Source organism: Periplaneta americana, chromosome 6 (genome assembly GCF_040183065.1).
Source record: "Periplaneta americana isolate PAMFEO1 chromosome 6, P.americana_PAMFEO1_priV1, whole genome shotgun sequence".
NCBI lineage: Eukaryota > Metazoa > Arthropoda > Insecta > Blattodea > Blattidae > Periplaneta > Periplaneta americana.
This window is the reverse complement of record NC_091122.1, coordinates 173,470,582-173,498,082: the sequence shown is the minus strand read 5'-3', so window position 1 is coordinate 173,498,082 and position 27,501 is coordinate 173,470,582. Positions and strand designations below refer to the sequence as shown.

At 33.9% G+C, this 27,501-nt stretch overlaps 1 protein-coding gene across 1 annotated transcript in view; it reads left to right on the top strand.

Moving 5' to 3' along the window:
• Nucleotides 1-27,080, top strand: part of Sirt1 (Sirtuin 1) — a 40,002-nt gene extending 12,922 nt beyond the window's left edge. The window contains exons 8-11 of the mRNA XM_069829574.1: nt 1,040-1,198; nt 2,020-2,137; nt 4,042-5,105; nt 8,324-27,080. Coding sequence (XP_069685675.1) covers nt 1,040-1,198; nt 2,020-2,137; nt 4,042-5,105; nt 8,324-8,565 — 1,583 coding nt within the window. The 3' untranslated portion in view covers nt 8,566-27,080. The remainder of the gene's footprint in view (nt 1-1,039; nt 1,199-2,019; nt 2,138-4,041; nt 5,106-8,323) is intronic.
• The last annotated feature ends 421 nt before the right edge of the window (nt 27,081-27,501 follow it).

Genomic DNA, 27,501 nt, shown 5'->3' with positions numbered 1-27,501 from the left:
GTGGATTTTCCAGAATCTCCCATTGCCAGCAGCGCAAGAGGTCCTTGACAGCAGCAGCAGTGTGACTCTTTGGATTATCATGAAGAATAATGGGGTTCTGTACCACCAAGTGTCGTCGTTTTCTCCTGAAGGCATTTGCCGTCTGCCTTGGAGGTACAGCGTGGTGCAGTATTACCCCATCAATGTCATATGCCACAACGAACATCACCTTCACAATTCTTTGTGTAGGGCGCACTTTCTTCGGATGAGAAGAATCTGGATGCTTCCATTCATTTGATTGACATTTCAAGTTTGGTTGGTTCGTATGAGCGAGCCCAGGTATCGTCCATAGCGACGATTCGTCCAAGAAAGTCGTCATCTTTCCTTTGGTACCGGTCCAACAAGGCCTGTGCGACTGCATAGCGGTGCCATTGTTAAACCTCGGAAATTTCATGGGGTATCCAACGCCCTGTAATTTTGCGGTAACCCAGAATGTCTTGCAGAATGTGGAGCACAGTTTCGTAACATACTCCGACTTCTGCTGCTAACTCATGCGCAGTCCATCAGCGATCAGCATCCAACAGGGAAGCAAAGAGTTGAACTGTGTTGTTCTCCACACGGGGTTGTCCTGTAAGGAGATTGTCCTGAACGGCATCCCTGCCTTCCTGGACCGCTTTAACCCTTCGTGCCACTGTGCGATATGGCAACGCTGCATCGGCACATGCTTCACGCAGTCCCTGAAAACATTCTTGTGCACTACGATCTCGTGTCACTTCAATTTTGATCCAGGAATGTTGCTTTAGTTTTGTAAATGTGATCTTAGGGCGCTCGCACTATCCCTATGAAAGTCAACATTTTACACACTGCAGTAGATTGACAGAGTACTATCGCCGCTGGCTGCACTAACTCATCTAACAGCCCTTGTTCATGTCCACACAGCTCGCAGCTCTCAAACGCACCATTGTCAAGTGACAGCACTGTTGCCATAACTTTTTATCCAACCTATGTAATAATTTATTAGTGCAGAAAATATTAATTAAAGACATGTTGTTCTTCCCAGATCTTGTGTCCCAAGGAATAATGAAGCCAGATATAGTGTTTTTTGGTGAAGGACTGCCAGAAATATTCCATGAATCTATGGCAAAGGATAAGGACGAATGTGACCTTCTAATCGTGATTGGATCATCATTGAAAGTTCGACCAGTGGCACTGATTCCAAGTAAGTTTCAAACTGCTTAAAATCCGAATGTGTTATCATAATTGTTGCTTTGGTCAAATTGCTATTAGCAAGAGAGTTTGAAAGCCATCCTTGTGAAAATATTAAGTAAGACTATATTGACTTTGTGATTTTCTGAAATGAACAACTTAGCTAGGTACTATAGTCCCGTTGCTCTAATTTCCGGCAGCCAATCGTGTTGCAGGTCGGCTACATTTAAACGTGTGCGTCTTGTGATTCGCTTATGAAGACTTATTCATTTCTTAAGGCTCGATAAATACTTAATATAATCGCCCACCATTTTGGCTCTTTTGCTGGCGTTCGCAGAAAGCACACGAAGATGTTATTTGCCACTCAATTATTTGCTTAATTACAGTGCGTTTGATTTATTATCATAGGAGCTACGACATGATAATGTTTAACGGTGTGGCAAATAGATTCCTCTTATGGTAGCTCGGGAACGAAAGAACAAAAATGGCGAACGATACTACCTACCTAGACTTTATAGAGCCTTCACTTCCTAAGACGTAAGCAAAGAGGCGGAGTCACGCCGGAAATAACACTGTCGCGACTATAGTATGCTTGGTTCATTGTTCGGGATTGGCTTTCAGACATTGATGGTGAACATAGGGACTAAAATTTCGAGAAACACTCTAGAATGACATTGTTAAATTGCCCTTGAATGCTTGAAAATTTCACAGTTCCATTTGTCAAGTTACAATCATCAAAGCTGTGCTCAACACTGTTCAAAGTATTTTTCTATTCTATCCTAACATTGTTTATATGGCCGTTCTTTCCACATTGTTTGTTACATTGTATTACAGGTTCAATACCGTCAGATGTTCCCCAAATACTCATAAACCGAGAACCATTACCACATTTCAACTTCGACGTGGAGTTACTAGGTGACAGTGACGTCATCATCAATCAGATTTGTCACATGTAAGTGTCATTACCATATTACAGTTATAATATAGACAAACATCAAAATGAGACAGAGATAAAAGGTATTTTATGAAGTAGATGTTTAATATTTGTTATTTTCTCAGGGTCGTTTTATAATATGCCTATATAAGGTTTGATTGGCCACTGGTGTAGCTCAGGTGGTAGGCAGATTTGCCTGCTGATCTGAGGTTGTGATTAGTCGTGGGTTCGATTCCTGTTTGTACTAATTACCTGGTTTGGTTTTTCCTGAAGTTCCCCCAACTGTAAGGCAAATGTCAAGTAATCTATGGCGAATCCTCGGCCTCATCTTGCTATCATCAGTTAACCTGCCAGGGGTCGCGCACGGTATTTTCGACTGGGCAGTATATATTTCAGTGAATTACACGATGTTTTTCTTTTTAACTCTACCAGGTTAAATAAACCATTATTATTATTATTATTATTATTATTATTATTATAACGGTTGTTGTAGTCTTCAGTACCTCTTCCCTACTTCTCTTAGAGTGTGAAACAATAAAAATAAGTACCATTTTTGATCTGGGTTTGGCGTAAACTCTTGTTGAATAAGAGCCTGGTCGTTTCCATCCTGTGCGAACTTTAACGTTTTATTAATTAATTATTAATTTGATTCTACATTCTTTCCCATTATTGCGGTGCCTTATGTGACTTCGTGAACAGATATTATACATAGTATAGAGTTAATACACCTGGATATCAATTCTGTGGTGTTTGGGTAAAGGGAGATGTCATAAAAATGAGTTCGGAGATAAATGAAAATTAAACTTGGAACCCTTATTACAAATAATTTTCTACACAGATAAAACACATCAACTGCTAGTATTCTTTGATTTTTGCACACCCACTTGTATAATTTAACTTGTGTGTTTCTTTGGGGAACAAAATTCCACCTGGACAAAAAATGACTTATACCCCTTTGCCCGAACACCACAGAATTTACCACAACAATTGCAATTGTAACACAAAGCTCTGTTTTGTAATGGAGTATTTTTCAGTCAGAAGGTTGGGCTTTGCAAGCTAGTACTACAGTAGAAATCAGTCTTCTTATTGGTTATTATTATATTTAATAGATCTTATAATCAGTGTAATGCAGTAAAAATATTGAAATGTACGAGGATCTTGCAGAAAGAATAAGGAAACTAATTGATAGTGTGGAACGAGAAGAAAATAGTTAAGTGAATCATGAAACAAGCAGACGGGATGCTATTCATCACCAGTTGTTTCCATGTGAAGCACTGGAAGATGCCATCATGCAGGTTTAGATCCGATGAGGAATATAAGATAGAAAGAAGCGAACATGATGCATGCTCTGAAAATCATATTAGTGTATACTTCTGAAATTTAATACAAAATAAATTACTTTTATAACATAAATTCGTATATATTTTTGCTTTTATATAAAATAAAATAAAAGGAAAATAAATTAAAAACAATTATGGTTCAAAACGTGGTAAAATAAATTTAAGTAAAATAACTATAAAAGCAAAGCAAAAAGGCCCCTGGTTAAAAGCACCATGCGCGACCTCTTGCATAATAAACAGCCACGTGACCTCTGTCAGGTTAATTTATAGACAAATACATTAGAAGATCTCCAGCTCATTCAATACAATTGAGGGACTATTGATTATTAAAAGTGCGCGGCACCAACTCAGGGTCATGCTCACATCATAGTTGTATACCCAATCGAACGGGACCACATTTATTTCAACCATTTTATTAGTCACGAAGTTATAGTGTCGGAATGGATTACCTTGTGAACATTACATCGCTGTTTCCATCCTAGTACTCGATATGTCTAATTTTGAAGATTTCAAAGGCACTTTTCTTACATTCATCATGTATATCGCAATTTCAGTATTTTCATGCCTCTATTCGTTATCCAGGTTGGGAGATGATTGGACTGACGTGTGTTGGCGATCCACACCACTGGCAGAAGCTGGCCATCTCCTTCCGCATGTGAGCCGACGTCGTAATAGTTTAGAAGACTCCTCATGGGAAGACAGAAACAGTGATCCTTGTGCAACAGACTGCAGTAGAGACAGCCTGCACATCCGACCGTCACACCAGATGTCTGCAGACTGCAGCAGTCAGGACAGCCTTGCAAGTAGCAGGCTTGCCAACCAGTGTACATCTTCCATTCGAAATTCCACAGAAGTGAGTTGCAGTCCATTTCAGAGTGGCGAGAGGCTCTTGAACATTGAGACGAGTGAGGCAGACTCCTTGCAGATGTCCATCGACAGTGGTGTAGGAATGTCTATGGCAGATAGCAGTTGCAGCATGTTCAAAGAACGACACATGTCAGTCGATTCTTCCACTCATGACAGTGGTGTCGGATTCTCAGCAGATAGTCCGACAGACATCGGCAGCAGCCATCTTCATATGCTTGTCGACTCCACAAAAGATGGGAGAGCTTTAAATGCTTCCCCACGAAACAATCCAACCAGCAGCACTAATGGCCTCCATCAGTGTGACATGTTTGTGGACTCGACAAAGGATTGTGACTTAGGCACTTCATCTGTTGATAGTAGTACCATAACCACAACTACTGCTACCAGCAGAGAACCTATTGCACTGGTGGAATCATCAGGTTTGCCAGCTGATACTTATCTCGTGAGCAAATCTTCCAACATGGTAGTGGATTCAACGACAGATAGTAACAGTGTTGTAGAAATACTTGCTCAAAGTAGCAAGAAAAATGCAGGTGTGTCTTCTACAGAAAGTAACTGCGGTTCAGTTGTGCACCGACACATGTCAGTAGATTCAATGAGAGATAGTGGGATTGGTGATGGTAGCAACAGTGTTGGCAGTAGTAGCGGAATTGTTACCAAGGAACGTCATATGTCTGTGGACTCAAGTGATGAGCAGCCTAAATCTGAAGATGACATAGAGGCGCTGAGAGCTTGCTGGCAGCCAAAGATAAGAGAAAGTCTCGCCACTCGACTTCCAGGTGAGTTAACAACTTTACGATATCAGAATTTGTGGTAATGTTTTCATTGTACTTGTCATTGAGCAATATGGGGCAGAAAAGTAGAACCCCCACACTGCCTGGTTTAAACACTAAACAGAAGTGAGTGATATACTTAGCACTATGCTCAGATTGCATTTTATCCCTGGGAAAGACAGAGTAGTCAATTGTAGGGGAAGATATAGAAAGCCGTTATGGAATATACAGGGTGATTCAGGACTTCTGCAACAAACTCTGAGAATCGATAGATCGCAATGAGGATCATTTCTGGTAAAACAACCCATGTTCTCTGATGCCTTGTTTAGGAGCTAAGCAACATAAAAAAGACAGGTTTTAGTGACATTAACAATTATGAAATGAATTATTTTTCAAGTATGTTTGCTGACAAGTTACAGGTGTTCAAAGTGTCTACCCTGAACCTGATTACAATCATTACAACCTAATAGCAGTGGCCATCTGCCTGTGCCGAATTTGATCAAAAGTCGCTAATACTCGTATAGTCTGTTCCTCTCTGGTGTCAGTTTGAGTGGTGTATTAATTCACATGTCCCCCCCCACAAAAAAAAAAGATTAAGGATGTGAAGTCGGATGATCATACTGACCATGCAACAGGTCCCGATCTCCATATCATGAAAACAAGTAGTTCAACAAGAAACTGTACTAGATCCACTGTAATTCACCATAAACTGTACTCAAAGCACTGTGGACTTCTGTGGGGTTTTTGCCATGTAAAGATTCGATCTTTAATCTTAAATTGTCACAATAACTGTCACATGTAGGCTCCATTTCTAGCTCTCGTTGCCTAAACACAGAGTATGCTATGAACGAAACAAACACTTACTTGTTCCTCAACCCTTCCAAAACAACTCACGTAATTTGCATTGGTGTTGCTTCATCCACTTCACAGTTCTACCAGATGCATTATTTATGAAATGACCCACATAAAATTAATAACATTACCAATTTATTAAGGAAATTCACTACATTATGCAAATACTTAATAAGTAGAACATGTTTATGAGCATAAATTATGCAAAACATTTTAGGAGGAGCTGTCAAAATTAAGTATGAAATTTAAGAGGCCTGTAACATTCAAAAGGTTGGAACCATTGTGTAACATAAAATTTTGAAACATGGCAATTAAGGAAAATGATCAGCTCTAAATTAATGGCAACAAATTGACTTTTTACGTTAATCAACCAGAATTAAAAAAAAAAAAGAGAGAGAGAAAAATTAGGAATTCTGTTCCTCAAGAAAATATGAATAGTTCTAGGTATATATAAAATATACCACCATTAATTACATTGAAACACCAACAGAATTAAGTGAATTAAGATTGGAAGGTGTCAGGTTACCGAAAATCATGTATCCTGATGTTTTCCAAATAACAATACAACACTTAAATGTCATTTGCAATAACATACTTGTGGCCATTGATGGGTTGGTTGATATTACCTTGCAGCTGTCAAGAATCAGAAGACATTGACAATAACAAAATTGTGCAAGCAAGATTTCAATAGGAACATTGTAGGAAACAAGATTTTTAAACTCGAAACAGAAGATAATTCAACAGATTCTCTTCTTCTTTGGCGGACAAACTATTTGTTTATTTTCAATTGCAGGGAGGAAAATATTCACAAATTTTAATGTTAATGAATAAAGGTGTTCTTTATATTTCCAAATATTCGTACAAAAGATGGTCATCTTTTTTTTTTATATATACATTGGGGAATTTCATTGAAGTGAATTTATTTATAGCTGGCAGAGTAACTGGGGAATTTCATTGAAGTGAATTTATTTATAGCTGGCAGAGTAACTATCTCATGCCCCCATGTTTTAAAGTTGCTACCAGTGCACTTCATTAGAACCAGGTACCCAGCTTCGAAGCCGTTAGCCCTGGGTGTTAATCTGTAGCGTAATGGTGGTCATCATTTGTTGCTAGAAAGCATAGGAAATTAATTGAATTCTTAATTGAAAACTCAACAAGGCCACAAGTTTAATATCCTGAACGGTGAATACTGTTAAAGTTGGACCCTGAAAATAGAATTTAGAGAATTTAAAGGTAGGCAAGAATTGCAAGCAAAGAAGTCTTTCAGGCGATCTCATTTCTGTCAAACTCACACTGGTCTCAGAGATATGACACAAGCAAAAAAAAAAAATATTCCAACAAGCTGAGAAAAATTATAAGATATGATAAAGTTAATTATTTAATTAATTAAAATACCATTTGAAAACATACCTTGTTTCTGTGGACTGATTTCGAGTCACTAGTGGGGTCTGTGAACCACAGTTATAATGTTTGTTACTCTGATGGTGTGTGTGTTAATTTTTTTAAATATTTCCTATATTCTCATTCTAAGAAAATGATTTAAACTTTATGTAATTTCTTAACAGTTTTTTATAACTGCCCCATGTTCTTTAATCAAATCTTACTCAGAAATACTAATTTATGAATATTTTGTTTTCTGTAAATTCAATGTCAATAATAATGTAGTACATTATGCAACGAGCCTATAATGATAGTAATTACGAATCGAGTATGGATATTTATGAAACGAGCGCAAGCGAGTTTCATAATTTTCATACGAGCTTCTTAATTACCATTATAGGCGAGTTTCATATGACTTTTTATGCTCGACCATATTACTAACTTGAAATTACCAGTATTCAGATGTATACATTTTATTTGTAACTGACAAGATCGGAAGTGACCTTGTTCTAGGTCGTGAATTGTGAGATGTGCGCAGACGCGAAAGTATTGATTTTTTCCGAGGAACAATAATGTCATTGACCTTGATGTAATCCCGTTAAACTTGATATAACCTTGATTATTGAATTCGACATTGAAAAACGAGATGACAAATTGAATTTATTTGAATATTATTTACAATTAACGCTAATTATTATAGTAACAGAACATAACCTTCTGCGACAGTATTGGATTTCCAGCCTCCGTGACTTTTCGCTAATTCTCTTTCGATTGCATATCCGAGAATAATCGATACTTGCGGTTTTATAACGGTACAAAGCTGACTTGTCATTGGCTGAACACATGTAAGCTGAGTTATCATTGGCTGAAGACCTGTACTTTAATGAGTAGGTGTACTTTAATGACATGCATTAAAGGACTGCTACCAGGTGTATAATTAGTACATTTCGGCATGGTCGAGCATAAATAATAATAATAACCATCTGTTGCAGATAATTCTTTCTACCTCCTTGCACCAAATCGCTACATCTTCCCAGGAGCAGAAGTGTATTATGATCCTGATGACAATGAACAGTCAACGTATAGTAGTAGCAGTAGCAGCAGTGAATCAAGTGATTCAGCCAACAACTCTTCAGCAGAGGAAAGTGACAATGAGGATGTGGAAGAGGGTGAATATTGGGATGACTTAGCTTCTGTAGTACCAGAGAAACCAGTGAATGGCAGATGTCCTTGATGTTAACACTGCAGGCAGTAGCAACACCAAATTATTGTTAATTAATACCAGCACATCATCAGTAAGTTGTATTGTTATTCAATACTGAAGACACGCCCTTGTTCTTACTACTGGATTCAGATGAATGTGTTACTGGATAAGTAAAATGACTGTTGTAGACAGAGAATGTCATGATTTGCAGTATACGTACTGATTGTATGTTAAGCTTTACCTTAATTTTTGGTGCATGAAAACTAAGATCCGAGGTATTATCGATTATTTTTCTATTAAATTTACGTGAAGTTAATTTGTAGTAGATAATTGTAGCTAATCAGAAAACTTAGTTTCCAACAGAAGTGCTTTTTCCCTTATTCAGTAAATAAGAAACCACTACAAGTTATGACTCCTGTTTGCACACTTATCCAGCAATATTGGTCCAGCCTGTGAAAAATGTGCATGATGTTGACTCTCTGTACCACAGCATTAACACACTTCCGTGTTCTTGTGATATGAAGAGTATGTTTCTTTATTATTATTCCTATTATTGGAGATCAAATTAATGTAATTTTTGGTGCAGCCATGTTTGATGCTATCATTGGAAAGAGTATTTGAAGATATTATACACAGAGTAAAGTTTTCTTGTCTTACTTTTTTAATGAACAAAATAATGTTATTCCCGACGTTTTCTTCATATTATTGCTAGGATAAAGTTACAAACATGTGCTGATCTCCAAGTGTTTTTAAAAATTGGAATCTCTGATAATAGCCATAAAAATGTCAAGTCAGAAGTTTACACATCATGTGTATAATGTTTGGCATGTTTCTTTTTCATTCTCGTATATTGTGGCGATATATAATCTGACGTAACATTGTTTGTCAGTTTATTATTTCTCTTAATGGAGTCAGCATTCCTGGTGTAAGAAACTCTGGCCTAATAACGGAACAGCAAAGAAAGCATATTGCATATCAGGCAGGTACTCCACGCCCTGCTTTTTAGTTTATTTACTACATGTTGAGTTGCTTTGGTGAATGGCCATGTCTTTAAAAAGAGGTGCACTAAGTGATGAGCACGGGAATATGTACAAAAAGAAATGCAGGGCTTATTCATTTTTATTTAAACAAAAAGTATAAAATACTAAAAAAAAAAATAATAAAAAGATAATTTGAAGGTTATAGTATATATCATGTAAGGTTGTGTGGCAACAAGACTTGTCCAGAGATTATTAGGCTATTATTTTTAAAAATACTGTTTCTCTTCTACTAAGTACGAATGTGAGAACTTATGAATGAGATTTTCTGATATGCTTGTGTATCAATTGTATAAAAGAATGAATGGTTTATAGAACCTTGTAAAGTGTACATCATTTGTTTATGTTGTGTTGTTGCAGTTTTTTAAGTTGTGAAAATAGTGATTAAATGTTGGATTCTTTTCCTACTCCTATATGACGTTACTTCTTTTGCTGAGGCTATGCTTTTTTTTTATTACTATTACTGCCTTTCTCATATTTCATTTGGTTTGGTCAAAATTTCATTCATTGACCTCATTCTTTTTTAAATCACCTAAAATGAATATGATCAAGAATGGTGCAACATAATAAATCTGAAATATTTGAAGCAAGTTTTATAATTCTCGTGTGGATGATACGTGGATAGTGATTACTGCATGAATGGACAATTTCTCAATGCTGCAAGGTTCCTAAAAGAAAAACAAATAATATAATATGTCACTTTAGGACCTTTGTTAATTCCTGTATTATTCCAATTAAAAATAGAATATAAACAAATCTTCGTTTCGTAACAAGTGGGGTACAGTCTAGCAGTACAGTCATTGCAAGTGATTTTTTGGTTTGTTACTTTTAATATTAATCTTATGACCAAAAGAATTTCTGTGGAGTTATTCAGAATAATTTACCACATACTGTTACTCATTATAGAAGCATATAGTGGGTACCTGCATAATGAGACGTAGCTGCAGTCTAACTTATCTTGTGCGGGTATCTCTGACCGTAGTCTTGGAGGGAAAAAATGCAATTCTGCTAAAGGGAATATCACTAATACGGAAATACAGTAGTTATTGTAGTTAGAATTGTGCTGGCCACAGTATTTTTGTGCTTGAGTGAAATGAAGGAAGGCTGCAAACTTTTGAAATTGAACACGAGTTTTGTTCAAATTAACCAAATTACAATATTTAATGAATTTGTCACTACTAATGTAGCTTTCAGCATCTTAAGACATTTTGTTTCTGCATATCAGATTCAAACAATTTGATAATTTAAAAACAAAATCAATAATGTAACTATTCGTATAAAGGTTATTTGAAATGTGATTTTAAAGGCCAACTCCAATGAAAAATCATGTATTCGGAATATCTTTTATTCTAATAGCCTCTGTTTTCCTATGGTGAAAAGCGTAGATCGCTGTAATAATTAGGTCGAAGTTTCAGCTGTGTTTATATTATGTTTCTAAAGCATGTGACATCACGTTTGCTCAACTTGATGCAAGTGTATACAATAAACACTTCTGTCTCAGTGAGTTCATTCTGCTGTATTGCCTCTGCCAGACATTCGTCAGCTTTACAATGACTGGCATTAAACCATATCAATTCGAACTCCAGAAAAACAAGAACGATAGTAATAAAGATTTTGATAATGTAGATTCAGAAGCTGTAGATACATCGTGTGGTCAGTGTGAAATAATGCCAGAGAACGAGGAATGTCACTGCTGTCACGAAAGCTGTTCCTTTTCTCTCTCTTTCTCTTCTCTCTGTTTTTTTCAATGTCTTGCTTCTTTTTCTCATGTAATTTAGTTATGAACTGAAGGACATGGGAGAAGTTGTAATATGCTACACAACAACAGTAAAGCTGTTCGTAAACAATCACATTTTTCTTCCAGTTCAATACTATACAAGAAAACTCGTCAAAGATTGTCAAAAATTGATCATTATTGAAAAAATATTTGTCAAAGGTTGTTATATATTGCTAAAGACTTGATATGAGTTCAAAACATATGTGGAGAATAACTAGGTTATGCAAAACAATATTTTAATTACTTTAATTGTACGGTACCCTAAAATGAATATTACAATTGCATATTGTTTTAAAAATAAAATATTTACGATTTATATTTGCCTACGTTGTAGGTTAGAATCTTCTTCTTTAAAAATAATGCATGCTACACAACAATAGTAAAGCTGTTCATAAACAATCACATTTTCCTTTCAGTTCAATATTATACAAGAAAACTCGTCAAAGATTGTCAAAAATTGATCGATATTGAAAAAATATTTGTCAAAGGTTGTTATATATTGCTAAAGACTTGATATGAGTTCAAAACATATGTGGAGAATAACTAGGTTATACAAAACAATATTTGTATTACTTTAATTGTATGCTATACTAAAATGAATATTTACGATTGCATATTGTTTTAAAAATAAAATATTTACGATTTGTATTTACCTAGGTTATAGGTTAGAATCTTCTTAAAAAAATGCATGCATTGGTACACATTTGAGACACGTGTCTTGCAATTTCCTCATACAAATTCTTTTTCTTCATTTTGTTGTAGTATTCCACAGAACCCATGGCATACAAGAATGGTTTTAATTCATACTAATTAATTAATTCACAATTTCTCTTGGCCAGGATGCCATGTTTTTTTGTGGTTATTGACGCCATAATATTTTCGAATCTCATTTGTCAATTCCTTCTAAGAATTGTCAAGTCTTTGGTCGATTACAGCATGTTCTTATTTACTTTCAAGACTTTTAATGTATTGTTTGTGATTTGACAATAAAACTTGTAAAGTATTAGCAAGTCTTGAAAAGTCTTGTGAAGTGTTGAATTTGACAAAAATTTAATCATGTATGTACAAGCAGCTTTACACTCGACAATGGGCAAACATGATGTCACAGCCAAACAAGTTGTACAGATACAGAAATAAAATTTGGAGCTCCGTTATTGTATAAGTCTTGCTTACAACTCACTGCAATTGTGCAGTAAACAAGAGCCCCTGTATATACGAATGCTTCTTGTGAACAGTCATGCGAAATTGTTGCCTACATACAGGCGGACTCTCATCAAGACTCGCTCCAAATTCTAATTCCGTATCTGTACATAAAACTCCGGTATTCCTCCACAGCTAAATCACGCAGAGGTTTCGGATTTTTTTTTTTATTTTGTTCATTAATTTGATACACTTTCATTTACACCCTGTATTAAAATATATCAATCCAGAAATGCATATAGAGTGTTAGTTGGGAGACTGGAGGGAAAAAGACCTTTGGGGAGACCGAGATGTTGATGGGAGGATAATATTAAAATGGATTTGAGGGAGGTGGGATATGATGATAGAGACTGGATTAATCTTGCACAGGATAGGGATTGATGGTGGGCATATGTGAGGGCGAGAATGAACCTACGGGTTCTTTAAAAGCCGTTTGTAATTAAGTAAGTATTAAAATATATCAGAGAGGGCCTTTAGTGTGACAATTTTCGTGTTTCTTTTTTACTCACTGCTTCTTTCATTTATATGGGATTTTGAAAACTTCCTGTGAAAATTCTACAGATTTATCTGTTTTCTTTATTTACTTTTCACTCATGGAAGTGGCCATCACGATTCCCTTTTGTGGTTATGAGCTTCTGAATTACTCACTATAAGCATGTAGGTATTTGCAGTAAAGTATTTTGGGTTCTTAAGGAATACTTGAGTAAGTAGTTGATGATGGAAGCACCTCTCGATTTTGAATTGGCATTAGTTGAAGGGGTGGAAACAAAAGGTGGTTTATATATCAATAAGTAAACAAATTCTGAAGTATATATAAGTATACAGGGAAGGACGACTTCTTTTGACATCCTTTGTGAATCAGTGTATTACTGTTATTTAATATTGCAGACGATTTACAGTGTCCTTTCACTTCAGACAATTTTGTTAAATAGGTTCTGAATGCAGATGTTGATCTAATGCTCTCTTTTATCATTGGTTGTCACGTGGATGAATTTCTTCGTATTTTCTCTGTGTGAAACTTACGTTTCTAGATATATCTCTCTTCTCACAATGATACACAACACACTTGTGTGATGTACAATATAAGAGGGTCCAATTTCTTCCAGAAAACAGTAATTGCATTGTGCATCACCTTTGTCTGGCAATCTTGGTGTTATGAATATGTTGAATTTCTTTTGTCATGGGATCAACATCCCAGAAAATCCCAACTTAGCATGGATTGTTTTCGTGTAAAATGAAAGAAAATAATTGATTAATATATGTCTGTACAAGTAGAAATTTCTTTGTTGAGATTCTGACTGGCTCCATTGTCTAATACCAGCTACATGAAAGGAAGAAAAAAATAAAAGGAAATTATTTGAAGAAGAAAAGAGCATCTACAATTGATTTTGCAATTAAATAAAAGTTGTTTTATAAACGTCTTCCCCCCCCCCCTCCATGAAAATACTTATCAGCAATATGTAACAAACTTCTAACCCAGATTGGAATTTCTCTTCTCTTTTATCATCATTTATTTCAACTCTTTTGCTATGGTGAATTAAAATTTATTAATGCACTACTGAAATATGAACAGAACTGAATTGACTGATTAATAGATGAGGTATTTTGTATTTGTAGACTGTAAATTAGATTTATATTTGAATATGGTGGATACGATTTCTTGTATTATTAGATGTTTTGTGATTTTAAATGTATTATACAAATCCTATTTTAACTATGAACACTTCTTTAACATAAGACATAAGAATTGGACCACGCAGACTTCTGTTTTGTGATCAGTGATATCAAATGCTAAACTAATCATCGAGGTCAGACTGGGTCAAAATTGTTCCATTCATCACCGGAGATGTATTGCATATAATTAATTTTATTTCTTTTGTTTGTTTAATAGCTCAGGATGATTATGATTATGATCATCTCTGATTTATCTTTGTTTTCTTATGATTGTTGAGAGCTAATGTACTCAAATTTATAATACATATTCGTAAGAATGTAAATTATTTGTAGAAAATCTTAGCTGCTTAGAGCCAAAGTCAGCTGATACAGTATATTACATTTCAAACTGCAATCATGAAAATTTTACGAAATTGACTTAACTGGTATTTACCATGCGATCCTCATTTAATAACACGTGATTATTTTACAAAAAGTCTGTTACTTTGGACTGCTTGCGTCTAAGAAATAAACCATACCCTCAAATTGTAATAACCGTTCCATAATTTGATTTAATGTGTTACAAAATGTTTTACTGTTTTTAAAGCAGTAAAAGTGTCAAAGAGTATAAGAGATTCTTGGAGGCAGACATAGGCACTTCGAATTTCAAAGTGGGCCACATCTTAACAGTTAACATGTGCTATACTTTCGCGTTCTTACATTTTTATAGCAAACCTGATTTTGAACAAAATTGATTTACTCATAGAACATATAAATGATATTTCATATCTCCCTGATTTAAAATATGATCATGTAAGTGTAAAAAACGAATAAATGAAAAACATTTGTCTTAAGTAAATTAATATAGACAGTTTGTTTACTATGTTTTTTTATATTCTATTATCTTTTCTGTTCTTAATTTCACTTTTTTTTTTTGTTCGTTCCCTACATTTCTCTTTTATGTATGTATTTATTCACACTGCAATAGGTATATACCCGGTGGCAGTGGTAACTAATTACACTCAATAAAGACAATAATAAACACAATTAATAAAAAATACAATGAATATTAATACTAATAATTAATACTAACAATAATTAATAATAATAATAATAATAATAACAGGGAACATCCTAAATTAAATGAAGCACGATCAGTTAAAATAACATTTAAAGTAAATCTAATTTGTACCTTAAATCTATGTTCGAACTAAAACCCACTTATGATATGTTCATATCTGCACAAGTACCTTTCAACACTACACTCATTTCGCTGTCAACTCACTCACTGCACCAGAACTACGACACATTTCACTGATTCTATCCTGATTTCACTAACACTTCAAAAACATTTCACTGTTCAAATACTTTGAACTGCCAATATAAACTATAAAGCTTCACTGACAGGAACACGTTTCACTTACTCAACACACTTCACTGACACAACACACTTCACTGACACAACATAATTCTTCACTGATAAAACACTTCAATAACAAAATATCAATTACACCCTTTAAATAATGTGTATAATTATCGTCTATTAGTAAAGTCCTTAAGCCTATTTTTAAATACATTTGTCATCTTTTCTGTCCAATTTCAATTTTGTTTTCACTTTGTTTCATTTCATTTATTGTATTCCGTAGATCTTACATTAGCAATGAAGCGTTAAGATGTGGAACAAGTCAAAATTTTACAAGATTACAATTACAATTTTTTTACAATTTTTTGGCGAGATGTAGTGAGATGAGGTGAGCTGTTAGTTATGCTTTGTTCAATGAGACAATCACGTTATTGAGAAAGCTGAAAAAGTGTCTAAATAAATTTTGCGTGAATCTAAGGGGGGGGGGGGGAAATGTGAAAATCGCATAAGTGTGAGACGTATAAAAGAAATTTTACTGCATTTCTTTTATCACTACACCATTATGAAAGATTTTAGTTTAAACTGTGAAACAGATAATACCTAACAATGAAATTTTTTATATAAATCATATGTGAGCAAAGAGGAGTTGGTAAAGTGACACATGAGTTCAGCATGCATGCTTGGTATCCTTAATAATATAGCAGTTTTTTGAGTCACCTTACAATTGCAACTCTAGAATCAGTTAACTAAAACTGACATATATACAGTGAAACCTGTTGAAGACGGAAGTGACATGGTCCTAATTTTTTTTCCGTTGTGGACAGGTTTCCGTGTTATTCAGGTGTGAAGTTAAAATGGAATATTTTATCATTTGCATAAATGGAAAACAAAATGGCATGCCGCAAATTGTAGGAATTACAAAATATTCCGTTTAACACTACTGACATTAAATCAGCTTCCTGTCCCTTATTTAATTGGTGAATGATCTTGATGAAAATCTCATTTCGTGTATAAATTGTATCGTAACTCACTCATTAAACAATGTAAAGTTTATTAATTACACTAAATTTAATATCTAACACTATATTATAATACTGTACTGTATATTACAGCACATTATTTAATTGGACTAGGAGCCTAGAAGCCTTGAATTCCGGATTATCTAATTTCTTTGCCAGTTCAAGGGTTTTCTTTGCAGAATAGGTCCAGAAATTTGCATGATATATGAAAGGGCAAGAACAATCCACTCCCACAACAGTTAATTTATTTCTATGTAACCAGTTGTTTTCTCTTTCTTTTTATGTCACCTTGTCAATAGACTGCAAGCCACTCACTCATGATACGGCCTTTATTTTTGAAATTGTTAAGTTACACCTGAGTTTTCCATTCATAAATTTCGACATTATTTTCCATACTCTTCGTTTCTCATTTTCCTCGATAACTTTCACTTCATCAATTAATGATAGTGCAACATTTTTACGCAACTTTTTTTCTTATCACGAAATCACTAATACACTTGCGTTCTACCCAGCTACGACAGTATACAGGAGTGAAGCATTGAACATCTTTGAAGGGACTCGTCTGCCTAGTCATTAGGGTAATAAAATTTATGACCATCAGGCCAACACACCCTCGCACCCTCAAATATTTTACAAAGAAAACTTGTTTTTATTTCAGTGACCTACTAGATAGTATTTCGTACATTCCTTGAAAGCACATACTGTTTCAAAATATAGTTTACATTAAAGTAGTGTGTCCAAAATATTATTTCCGTTTTAAACAGTAGCAGACAGTTTCCGTTTCCGCGTTGGACAGTTTCCGTTTTATTCAGGAAAAATTACACATAATACATATGAATTTCGCCGGGACCAATAGATTGTTCTGAAATAGACAGGATTCCGGATTATTCAGGTTCAGATTTGAACAGGTTTCACTGTATTAACAGTGCATCGTATATATTTTTAGTCAAAATTCTGTTTGGTGAATTAACTTGTTGAATTTATTTACTTTCTCAAAATATAGAATGTAGATGTAATTTCTGTTTTTTGTTTTTATTGCAATACAGTTCGGTAGAAGAAGTGGAGCATAAGCAATGATACATTTATGGTCACATGTAACGACATTATAACTTGAACTGAATGACAGAGATCTTTGAAGGATAGGATATTCACTTTTCACCATCTGCTTTGACTAATATCAATTGTAACATCAAATCAGGTCACCCCTATCACAAATAAATTTACTGATTGACAAGCTGTCTTCTTCTACTCCCCCTAATTTTGGAGGGATGTCACAGAAAATAACGTGAATTAGTAATAATGATTTATTAACATATTTTCGCGTCTTGTGTGTATTAACATTTCTGATTATGTATGAGACCACTCGTGTGTCGCACCTATATTTCGATTTTATTATAAGGTATCCTTCATTTCTGTCATATTTGTGTACGAAGCTGTTGTTACGAATAATGGTAACTACCCAGCAGTGAAACTGTGATTTTTATTACAGTATTATGAAGAGGAAAGTTTGAGGAACATTAAGCTTCTGCAACGACTTTCGTCAATGTATTTTGTTTGTTTCTAATATTGAGTGTTGAAATATGCAAGTTATATAGAATTGCAGTGTGTAAGAAGATGCACAGTGTGGCCATATTCTTGTAAGACTAAACTAGCTTGAATGTAGTTACTTTGAATATAGCACCACAATTTTCTGGAAGAAGTTAGAATATATTGCTCACATTTTAATAAAAGCTTATGAGGAATAACAAAAATTGATCAATATAGATTAAAAACCACCAGATATGTTTAATAATTTTGGGTGGACATTTTAGTTTCTGAAGTGGAAATGATATTTCCTGCCTCCTCTCTACTGGAGGCAGATATGCAGAAATTTAGCTTCACTATCATTATTAAGATGTTTCTGCTCCAGTTGTCAGCTAGTTACTTCTGTAGGATGAGTTTATATAATAATATCCTCAGAAAGAAGACCTGATATTACAGGGAATTCCGTTCTTGATTATGAAATGCATCTCTTTAGTAGGGTTGCCAAGTTTTCAAAATAAAAAAAGGAAGATTTTTATCGACATTTTTAGTGACTCATCTTTCTTAATTTCTATTAAAAAATTACATATTAAAGGATTACACATACAACCATTGTTACACACACTCACATTTTTGTGTCTTGGTATCTAATTTTTAATGACACTTTCATATTTTGAAACTGATTTAGCTTTATTTAGCAATTTACTGTCTTTTTTAATACATTAAAAAACTCTTTGCAGGACATGTCAAAATTTATAACAATTTTATTTGAATTTATCAGTTCTGGTGAGCATCTGTTTCTCACATCAGTCCATTTGTTCTTCATCATTGAAAACACTCGTTCCACAAACACATTCAATCCAGGTATGCTCAGTATGAAACATGCGAGTCGGGAAATATTTAGCACTTTCTGCTGAGACACCAAAGTGAAGAATCTGATTCACTTAGACACAACATCATCTTTAGCAATACAGTCAGTAAATTTGTTTTTACAGTATTTTACTATTACCCAGCACCAAATTCGAAATAAAGAAAGTGTTTTACGAGGGAATAAAAAACGTAAGGCCACATTAGCATCCAGAAAATGTAAGAATATGGGGAAAACGTACAACCTGGCAACCCTACTCTTTAGTCACGTGTTTCACATTCTATGTTGGCTTGTGTTTACCCTATGATATAGGTATTTATATTTTTTTTATGAGATTATAGTCGCAGTTGATTATATAATTGTCTATTAAATTAAAAGTTCCAACATTATTTAGTTTTCGCATTTCTGTGACGGAATTACAAGCCAGTCAACCTAGTGTGAACAATGTTAGTAAAGATGAATTAATTCTGTGAGGTACAAACATTTTCACTTGGTTAACCTCCTGTGTCCTGAGAGTTAGTATACTATACTATACTTTGTACATGTATGTGTAGATTTCCGAAGTATAGTATAATATACCTGCATTTGTGCCCTAATTGTAACCTAGAATTTTTTCATCATTATTCCTCGTATCAGTGACATTTTTTTGTAGTGTAGAATTATATTGAACGTTAAAAATAAAACAACAAATGTCTCAGGACTCAGGAGGTTATAAGGCGTATTTTAGTAGGAGACTAGGGCCCGGTTTCTTCAACCTTCGTCAAAATGCACCTAACATAGCATTAATTAACTGTAAGTTAAAAGTATGAATTGCTGTTAAAAATATTGCGTTTCTTCAACTTTACATTTCACATTTTAACATTCTGTTTGTTAACTCTCTGTTAGGACCAGAGGTTCTAGAGTTTAACCATAACCTATAATCAAGTATAGGCTCAATTCTGTTTTCTGAACTCTGACAATAATTGCGATTCTCGCTTATTTCCGTTGTTTGATTCAGAGAGGATAGAAGTCTTTCTTTTCTCTCAGGTTTGATTTCTGCTTCTTTCCTCGTCTGTATCACAATAGCGTGGAGCGACGTATTGGTTTTGCTGTTGTGAAATGGAAAACACTGGAACAAAAAGAAATTGTGGGACTAATTTCTCTTCGTTCGAGAGAAGCCTTCTGCTGGAAATTATTTCGCAGTATAAACCAATTAATGAGAATAAACAAACAGATCTAAGTTGAAAGCGAAAAGTGAGGCTTGGCAGAAAATAGCCTATGCCTTTGTATGATCTTCTGGTCTGTCAAATACAGAAATCATCCCCTCTGTTTATGTATTCATGGATATCATTTAGAAATAATCCAGATATACAAGTTCAGTATCTAACACACCAGCCATATTTGATACTTCTATGCTAACAGAGAGTTAAATGATTTAACTGCATGAAATTGGGCAGTTAAATTAACATAGGTTTTAACAGCCTGTTAGTACTAACAGTATTTGAAGAAATCCTTCAACTGTTAAGTTTACAGTTAAAATGAAATAACACACTGTTATAATTTAACAAAGGTTGAAGAAACCAAGCCTAGATTAAATAACTGCAATTGTGTGAATGATGAAACAACTAAAAACAGTAAAGAAATTATTCTGTCAGAATTCTTGAAAACAAAGAAGATTATCTTCACAGTGCTGCCAATAATATAACGCTAAATACTCGTATAATTTCAGATAAACATAATATTTCCTATTATATACCATTATTTTCCTGCCTTTACATTTTAAATGTCTTCTCTTTTAAAAATTACTGGAATTGTTGACTTATTTTCTGAAATTGCGCGAACAAAAGAGCAATAAAAATGTCCTGCAGGCATCTGTATTTGTATTATCTATCCAAGTCAAGAACCATACTAATGTATCACTACGCAGTGGTAAACAGAAAAGATTAATGTATAGGAACATTAGATTTATTTTAACCTAGCATAATAGTTAATTAAATTGCACTGTTGAATTGGCATAATATACATATGTGAAAAACGTCAGTTATAACGAAATATTTACAGAACTATATTTTGTAGCGTATATTGGCTTTGACTTTCAACCAATCGCAGATCAGTCAGTCATGTCATTGCCATATTGTTTTGGTCTCGGCTTGGATAGACATTTTGTTTGTCGTCCTCTATCTAGAGAAGTACGTTCCAAGTGAATTACATTGAAACAAATCAGGAGGAACATGCAGTTAATTCTCCCCCCTCCCCCCAAGAGAAAGAGTTATTTGCTTTTATTACTTTTATACTTTCAGTCTGTCTGGTGCTAAGTTCAAAACAGGCTGCGTATACCACACATGTGCATCTCTGATATTTTCAACTAAAGAATCGGGAATTCATTTTGTACATATTACTCCTCTGCCCCGTCTCATTTTGTATAAAATAGAATTAAACATATTTAAATTATGCCATTGAAGTACTTAAAAATAAAAAAAATAAATAAACTGTATGATACATAAACTATTAGCCTATCTATATTGTTGTCTATTGCTTCCAGATATGGCTTGGACGAGAAATTATCTCATTGCACCACACCCTAATAATTCATATTGCTTGTTGTTTATCCTCCGAAGGCAAACAGGAAAGCAATTACATACTGAGAATTTTGTTTCCTCAGCTGAAAGTATCTTGAGTGTCCCATTTTTATATACATCCCATACTAGGTCAATAAGGACATTAACTATATCATTACTAGAAAAGTGATGTTGATCATGATCATTGATGCTTAATTTGACAACGTAATACGAATTTATTTTTTTGGTTAATCATAAAATGTGCACCTAAGCATGACCAAAACTCATATGAAATTCAAGAAAAAACTTTGAATTTGTAACTTCGTCATTACGTGCATGTGATAACAGGGGAATATTACGTCATTTAAAGACTTCCTATTATAGAGTTAAGGCTGGTTCACAATAAACCGGGAACGAGAACCAGAATGAAAACGAGAAGCAGAGAACATGAATATGAAAATTTTTTATTCACAATAAACCGAGAACGTAGACGACTATGCATATCGATATGCATGTCAATAACGATATGTAAAGTCGATATTACGCATTCTGATGTTATTTGTGTATAATTGACCAATGGCGTTCTCTCATGAGTACAAGGCGGCCAACATAAACACAGGTTAACCAACTTCGAAATTTCAACTGAAACATTTCATTAGGTATGGTACTATAGATATGCCCATACATCTTTATTATCACAACCTATTTTAAGTCTACCATAACGTAAAATAATTAGAGAAGAAACATTTGTAACAGAACAAAAATGAACAACAATAGTTATTGAATTGAAGCATGAATATGTAGTGTGTAATACAACCAATACAGTAATAAAATATGATTCATTTACGATCGGTGTTCAAAGATGCAGCTATTGAAAGCCATGTATTCTCCTTGATTTTCTCATCTTTATCGCTTATCGTAAACGTGAGGATTTTCCTCAACACTCAATATTAGAATCTCATCACGCTCCATGATGCACAGCATAGAACAAAATAATGCATAGGTTATGTCACGGTCTTCTTGCTAGAAAATATACGACGACAAAACAGCTTTTAGATGGCAATAGAATGAATCTAGTGGGCTGTGACCGGAAATGTGAAAGCCGAAGTTGAAACTTGGCCAACTCTCCGTTCCCGATCCCGGGCTCCGGTAAGCTTTTCGTTAATTGTGAATGCTCACATTTAAATGTACACATTTTAACAGTCTTACCTTTTTCGTTTTCGTTCCAATTCTCGTTTCCGGTTTATTGTGAACCAGCCTTTACACTCAAAATTAAAGGTATTTAAAACAATAAAAGTCAGATTTCAATACGAGTTTTTAATTTTTCATGTTACTTTTATGATTAGTTTGACTAATTTCCAGACAATTCTACAGTTAGGAAAAATTTTCAGTACAATGCTTTTCGGTTAAGATGTGTGAAACTCTGATGATTAATAATTATGTAACAAATTAAATAAAAGTAAGATTTTGAATTTTCCTATTTGTGACATTTATCTTTTGCTTATGATTTTAATGAAATTGTTGTTGGAGTCAGTGTTGATCTAGTATGTTTTTTCATCAGTTTTGGGAACAAGTACACTTCTTTTAAGAATGTGAATACCATTGCCAATTGTGTTCAAAATATAATTTTTGGAAATAGACAAAAGGTACATCCTGTAGAAGAACAGTTAAGAAAAATAGGATAGTCAGATTTCTAGCACTTGTGGCAGTGATTGATTTTTCTCTCTTCCCCCTCCCCCAGTTTAAATAATAGATAGTTTTGCAATATTCCAATATATGAAGGAAGATATTCTGAATCAGTTTGTGACTAACATACACACACAAAAAAGTTAACTATCAAATTTGTAGCATAGCTGAATATATCTTATCTTAATTGATTGTAAATTGAATATGTTGTATAGATTTTTGAAATGAAAAATGTAACTTACTCTCTCTAGAAACATTTTTTCTTACACATAACATACTGGTAATCTATTTTCTGCTTAGTTCCTGTTATGTTAAACTATCTTTACTTCGTTAACATATCACTGCAATGTTGTTATTTTGTCTTTCTACGGATTAAGAACAGTGGGGTGTCAATTAAAACATATAAAATTTTGTATTTCACATTAATTCTGTTTATTGGTAAAACTGTGGTAACTGTAATTCATGTCAATAAGATGGTTTTGCATTTACAATTAAGAAAAAAACCTTATAATCATGGAAAATATTGTGTTGGGGTGGTTTGCTCATTTCTTCATTTTCAGGCCGTCACGCAATAATATTAGGCTAACTGCATATTGTGGCACTGTTCAGAATCTGAAGCAGTTGTTGTTGTAACATTCCTTTTTTGGTGAGGGAGGAGGGGGTTGGGAAGGCTTCTATTGCATTAACACAAGGCCTTTTACTATGGTCCTTTGTAAATTGATTCATTTGCACAAGTGTATTTGGAATTCAGATATCCTGAAATGTAATACATGTTATTGTCGGGTAATGGCACATTTTAATTTGAACAATCTTTTTCTAGAAAGTCTTTTCCCATAACTCTCATGAATTTATATATATAAAATTGACGAATGCACTGGAAGGAATGATGAACAGGAGAAAAGTTTGGAGCAGAATAAAATATCAGATGATAGACGACATTAAGATAATATATGGATGATTTGTGGAGACTAAGAGGAAGACAGAAAATAGGAAAGATTGAAGAATGCTGGATTTGCAGTGAAAGACTTGCCCTTGGACAGAGAACTATGAACGAAGGAATATATATATATATATATATATATATATATATATATATATATATATACACAGTCCAAATAATTGACAAAATATTCATGAGGGAAATAGAAACAAAAATATAGGACCAGGAAATAATTATATGAAATTTGCTCATGGTCTTAAACTTTTGTTAAGTACTGTATAATTGCAATTCTTCATTTCATTTCAGTTATTGTTAAATTTAGAAATCTTAAATAGCGATCTACATTTTATTAATGAGACACTTAAAGCTATCACTGCTAGATGACAGTTATATTAATGTGTAAACAAGCAAAACAAAGAAGCAGCAGTTGCAAGATGGTAGCACCTCTGCGTGAGTATACCATTGGTGACTTGATCCAAGTGTTGATGCACACTTTGTCTCGGGCTAATAATGATGCACTCAAAATTCATCATCCGTGACTATCTAGGCTAGCATATCATTCTCTCCATCCTGCCTGCTCAGATCAAGTCTCCAACCTGTTGCACATTTGTGTCTGTTACAATCTCCACTAGCTGACCGACTCTATGTTTGATACTTTTCCATTCTTCAGAGAATTTCTGCACCCGTAATGTGATAGATATTGCTTACCATACACAGGCAGCATTTCTTTTTAAATATCCTTTCCTGTTGGACCTTTTGTCCAGAAAAATCACACAGTGCAGCATTACTCGACAATGGTACATGCAACTGTTTCTTTTTTGTTTTGCTTGTGCGCACAATCATCTTGACACCTGGATAACATTGTAGCAGTGATAGCTTCTGAAACTTCATTATAAATGTAGTTCGCTACTTCGATTTACTGACTCGCCCATCTACTTTTCCTCCAGTTGTGTACAGATTAAAGTAAATTTCTATTGTAAAGTGAATCGCGTAACAAATTAATGTTATAAATATTACAACACTTAATCCAGCTTGCTCAGCATTGCTTGCTTCCATTTGAGTCTCCCTCAGTATTTATTTTAGAATATAAATATAACCTATATTTATTACGATCCATATTTGTTACAAGCAGTATTCCAGTACTTTTTTGTTGTATAGAACCGAAAAATGTGTTAATAATTATGTTTTTTCTTGAACTTCGTTTAATCCTTGAATGCCTTAAAGTTGGACGAAAAGGAGGTTAAAAACGACAAAATTCCACTATAATATATTCTACACAGAGTTCCACCATCTTTTTCTCCAGAAGAAAAGCACAGGTTACAAGATTTTCTGTTACATATATAAAAATGATAGATGCTTGACAAAAACAACCGAACTCAAATATGATTCTGCAATTTGTGGAAAAAATGTTCAAATGCGTGTTATAGAAAATGGATGTAATTATGTATTTTGGATATAAAATACAATTACTGATCTTTTCTGAATTGTCATTACCTGATGATATATTATATACGTATTCAAGACAGAAAGTAATCGTATTTGCATAAAGTTAAAAAAAAAAAAAACACGATATTTGGATGATCATGATTATTACAAGTATAAGCAGTGTATTGAAAATATACCTCAGGTTTAAATATAAATTGTAAAGTGAGACTCCACTTAACATGTTTGATACTGTACTGTGGCATAAATTAGACGAATAGCCATCACCCTGTTAACTTTCAAGATTAGGTTAGTAGACAAAAGTGTTCTGACTTTCCTCGGGCATTGCTGTTTTTAGAAGCCATTATTTATTTACAAAAAAAAAAAAAGTGTAACTACTCAGGTAACATGTAGTGAGGAGGCGCGCAATGCTTTCGAATTACCATGCGTAGAATAACTTTTAATTCCAATAGCGTAGTAAAGTTTATATTATCTGAAGTCGTGGCCTCTTGTTTTGGTTTATACTTGTTTACCTGTAAGCCATTGGGGGTATAGCATGACAACAAACCGAATCTGTCCAATTATGTATTAAATATATTATAATATATCCACTGTTATATCTCGTAAGTAATAATGGGCTCAAAATAGTTTACAGTTTTATCATCATAATAAAGGATATGTTCATTTAACGATGATGATTCTATGCATTGTAAATTCTTACTAAAGTATGCCTGTGTGTGTGTGCGTGCGAGTGTGTTGGACAAATGAATGTGGATGTATTTTCTGAAGCAATAAGAAGAGGAAGAAGATTTAGTATAAACTGATTTTCTTGTTAATAACTATTCATTATCTGTCCATTTAGTGCAGGCTGTAACATTGTCACACTTATTCACCCCTTCCCAGCGAACTCGAATGTTGTTATATATGTGATGAGAAGGGTGAAACTTTTATATCGAAGTAATATATACATAAAATATAATTGTGTTTATTTTCCTTGTATTGTGTAATTTAAATGAGATTGTGCAGGTTAGATCCCTTTGTTTAAATCTCTCTTTCATTTATGTGAAGAAAATTTGGCGAGTGAATGTCGGGCGAATGGGGAATGGGATTTTTTTATGTCATGCATAATATGAATACAGTACCCCTTTCTTCTGCATGGAACCTGTGAAACAAATTTTAATATTATTTGTATCTAAGTAATTTTGTTAAGTAGAAATGTAGTGTTTAATTTATCTCATTACTATGTTTATATGTAAAGAAGTGGAGCTGAGTTTGGTTTTTATAAATGTAAGAAGGCATAAGAGTAAGCTTGGTTGTTAACTTATTTGGAGTAGTACATATGGATCCACGTAGCAAAGCTGTAGTACCTTCCGCATAGTTTGTTTTCATTTAATTTCTTCAAGGAAATCACATACTGAAAGTAGCACTCAACTTTTTTTTTTAACAGTTTGTGGTAATATTACTTTATAAAGCTTAAATAATTCAATAAAATGGATGTTATTTTTGTTTTTTTCCTGTTAAACCTGTGACTAAATTAATCTAAATCCTTCAAAAAAACATTGAAGATTATACTAACTGATTAAAGCATGGAATTTAAGTGAAGCTATGTGTCTACATGATCAGAGTAATAATTTTTCTGTTGTACTTAAGTCAAGGAATTATCAAATAAAATGTGTAATATTTGATCAGTTTTTATCTGAAGCTAAAATTTAAATTACTCGATTCAAAAAGTTTCCAGAATATATTTATTTTGCCGAAGTGAATAATGTTATGTGGTATATTTCTGTTTCTGGCATTGGTATCATTCATGATGTCACTTCCATAGAAGTTCAGAGTCGTTGTTGTGTGGCAACTGGCTGTTGTTTGTGTGATGTTCATTTGTCACAGTTCAGAATGAAGGCCAAATGAGCATCAGAGATGACAGCACTCCTGTTGACCTGCAG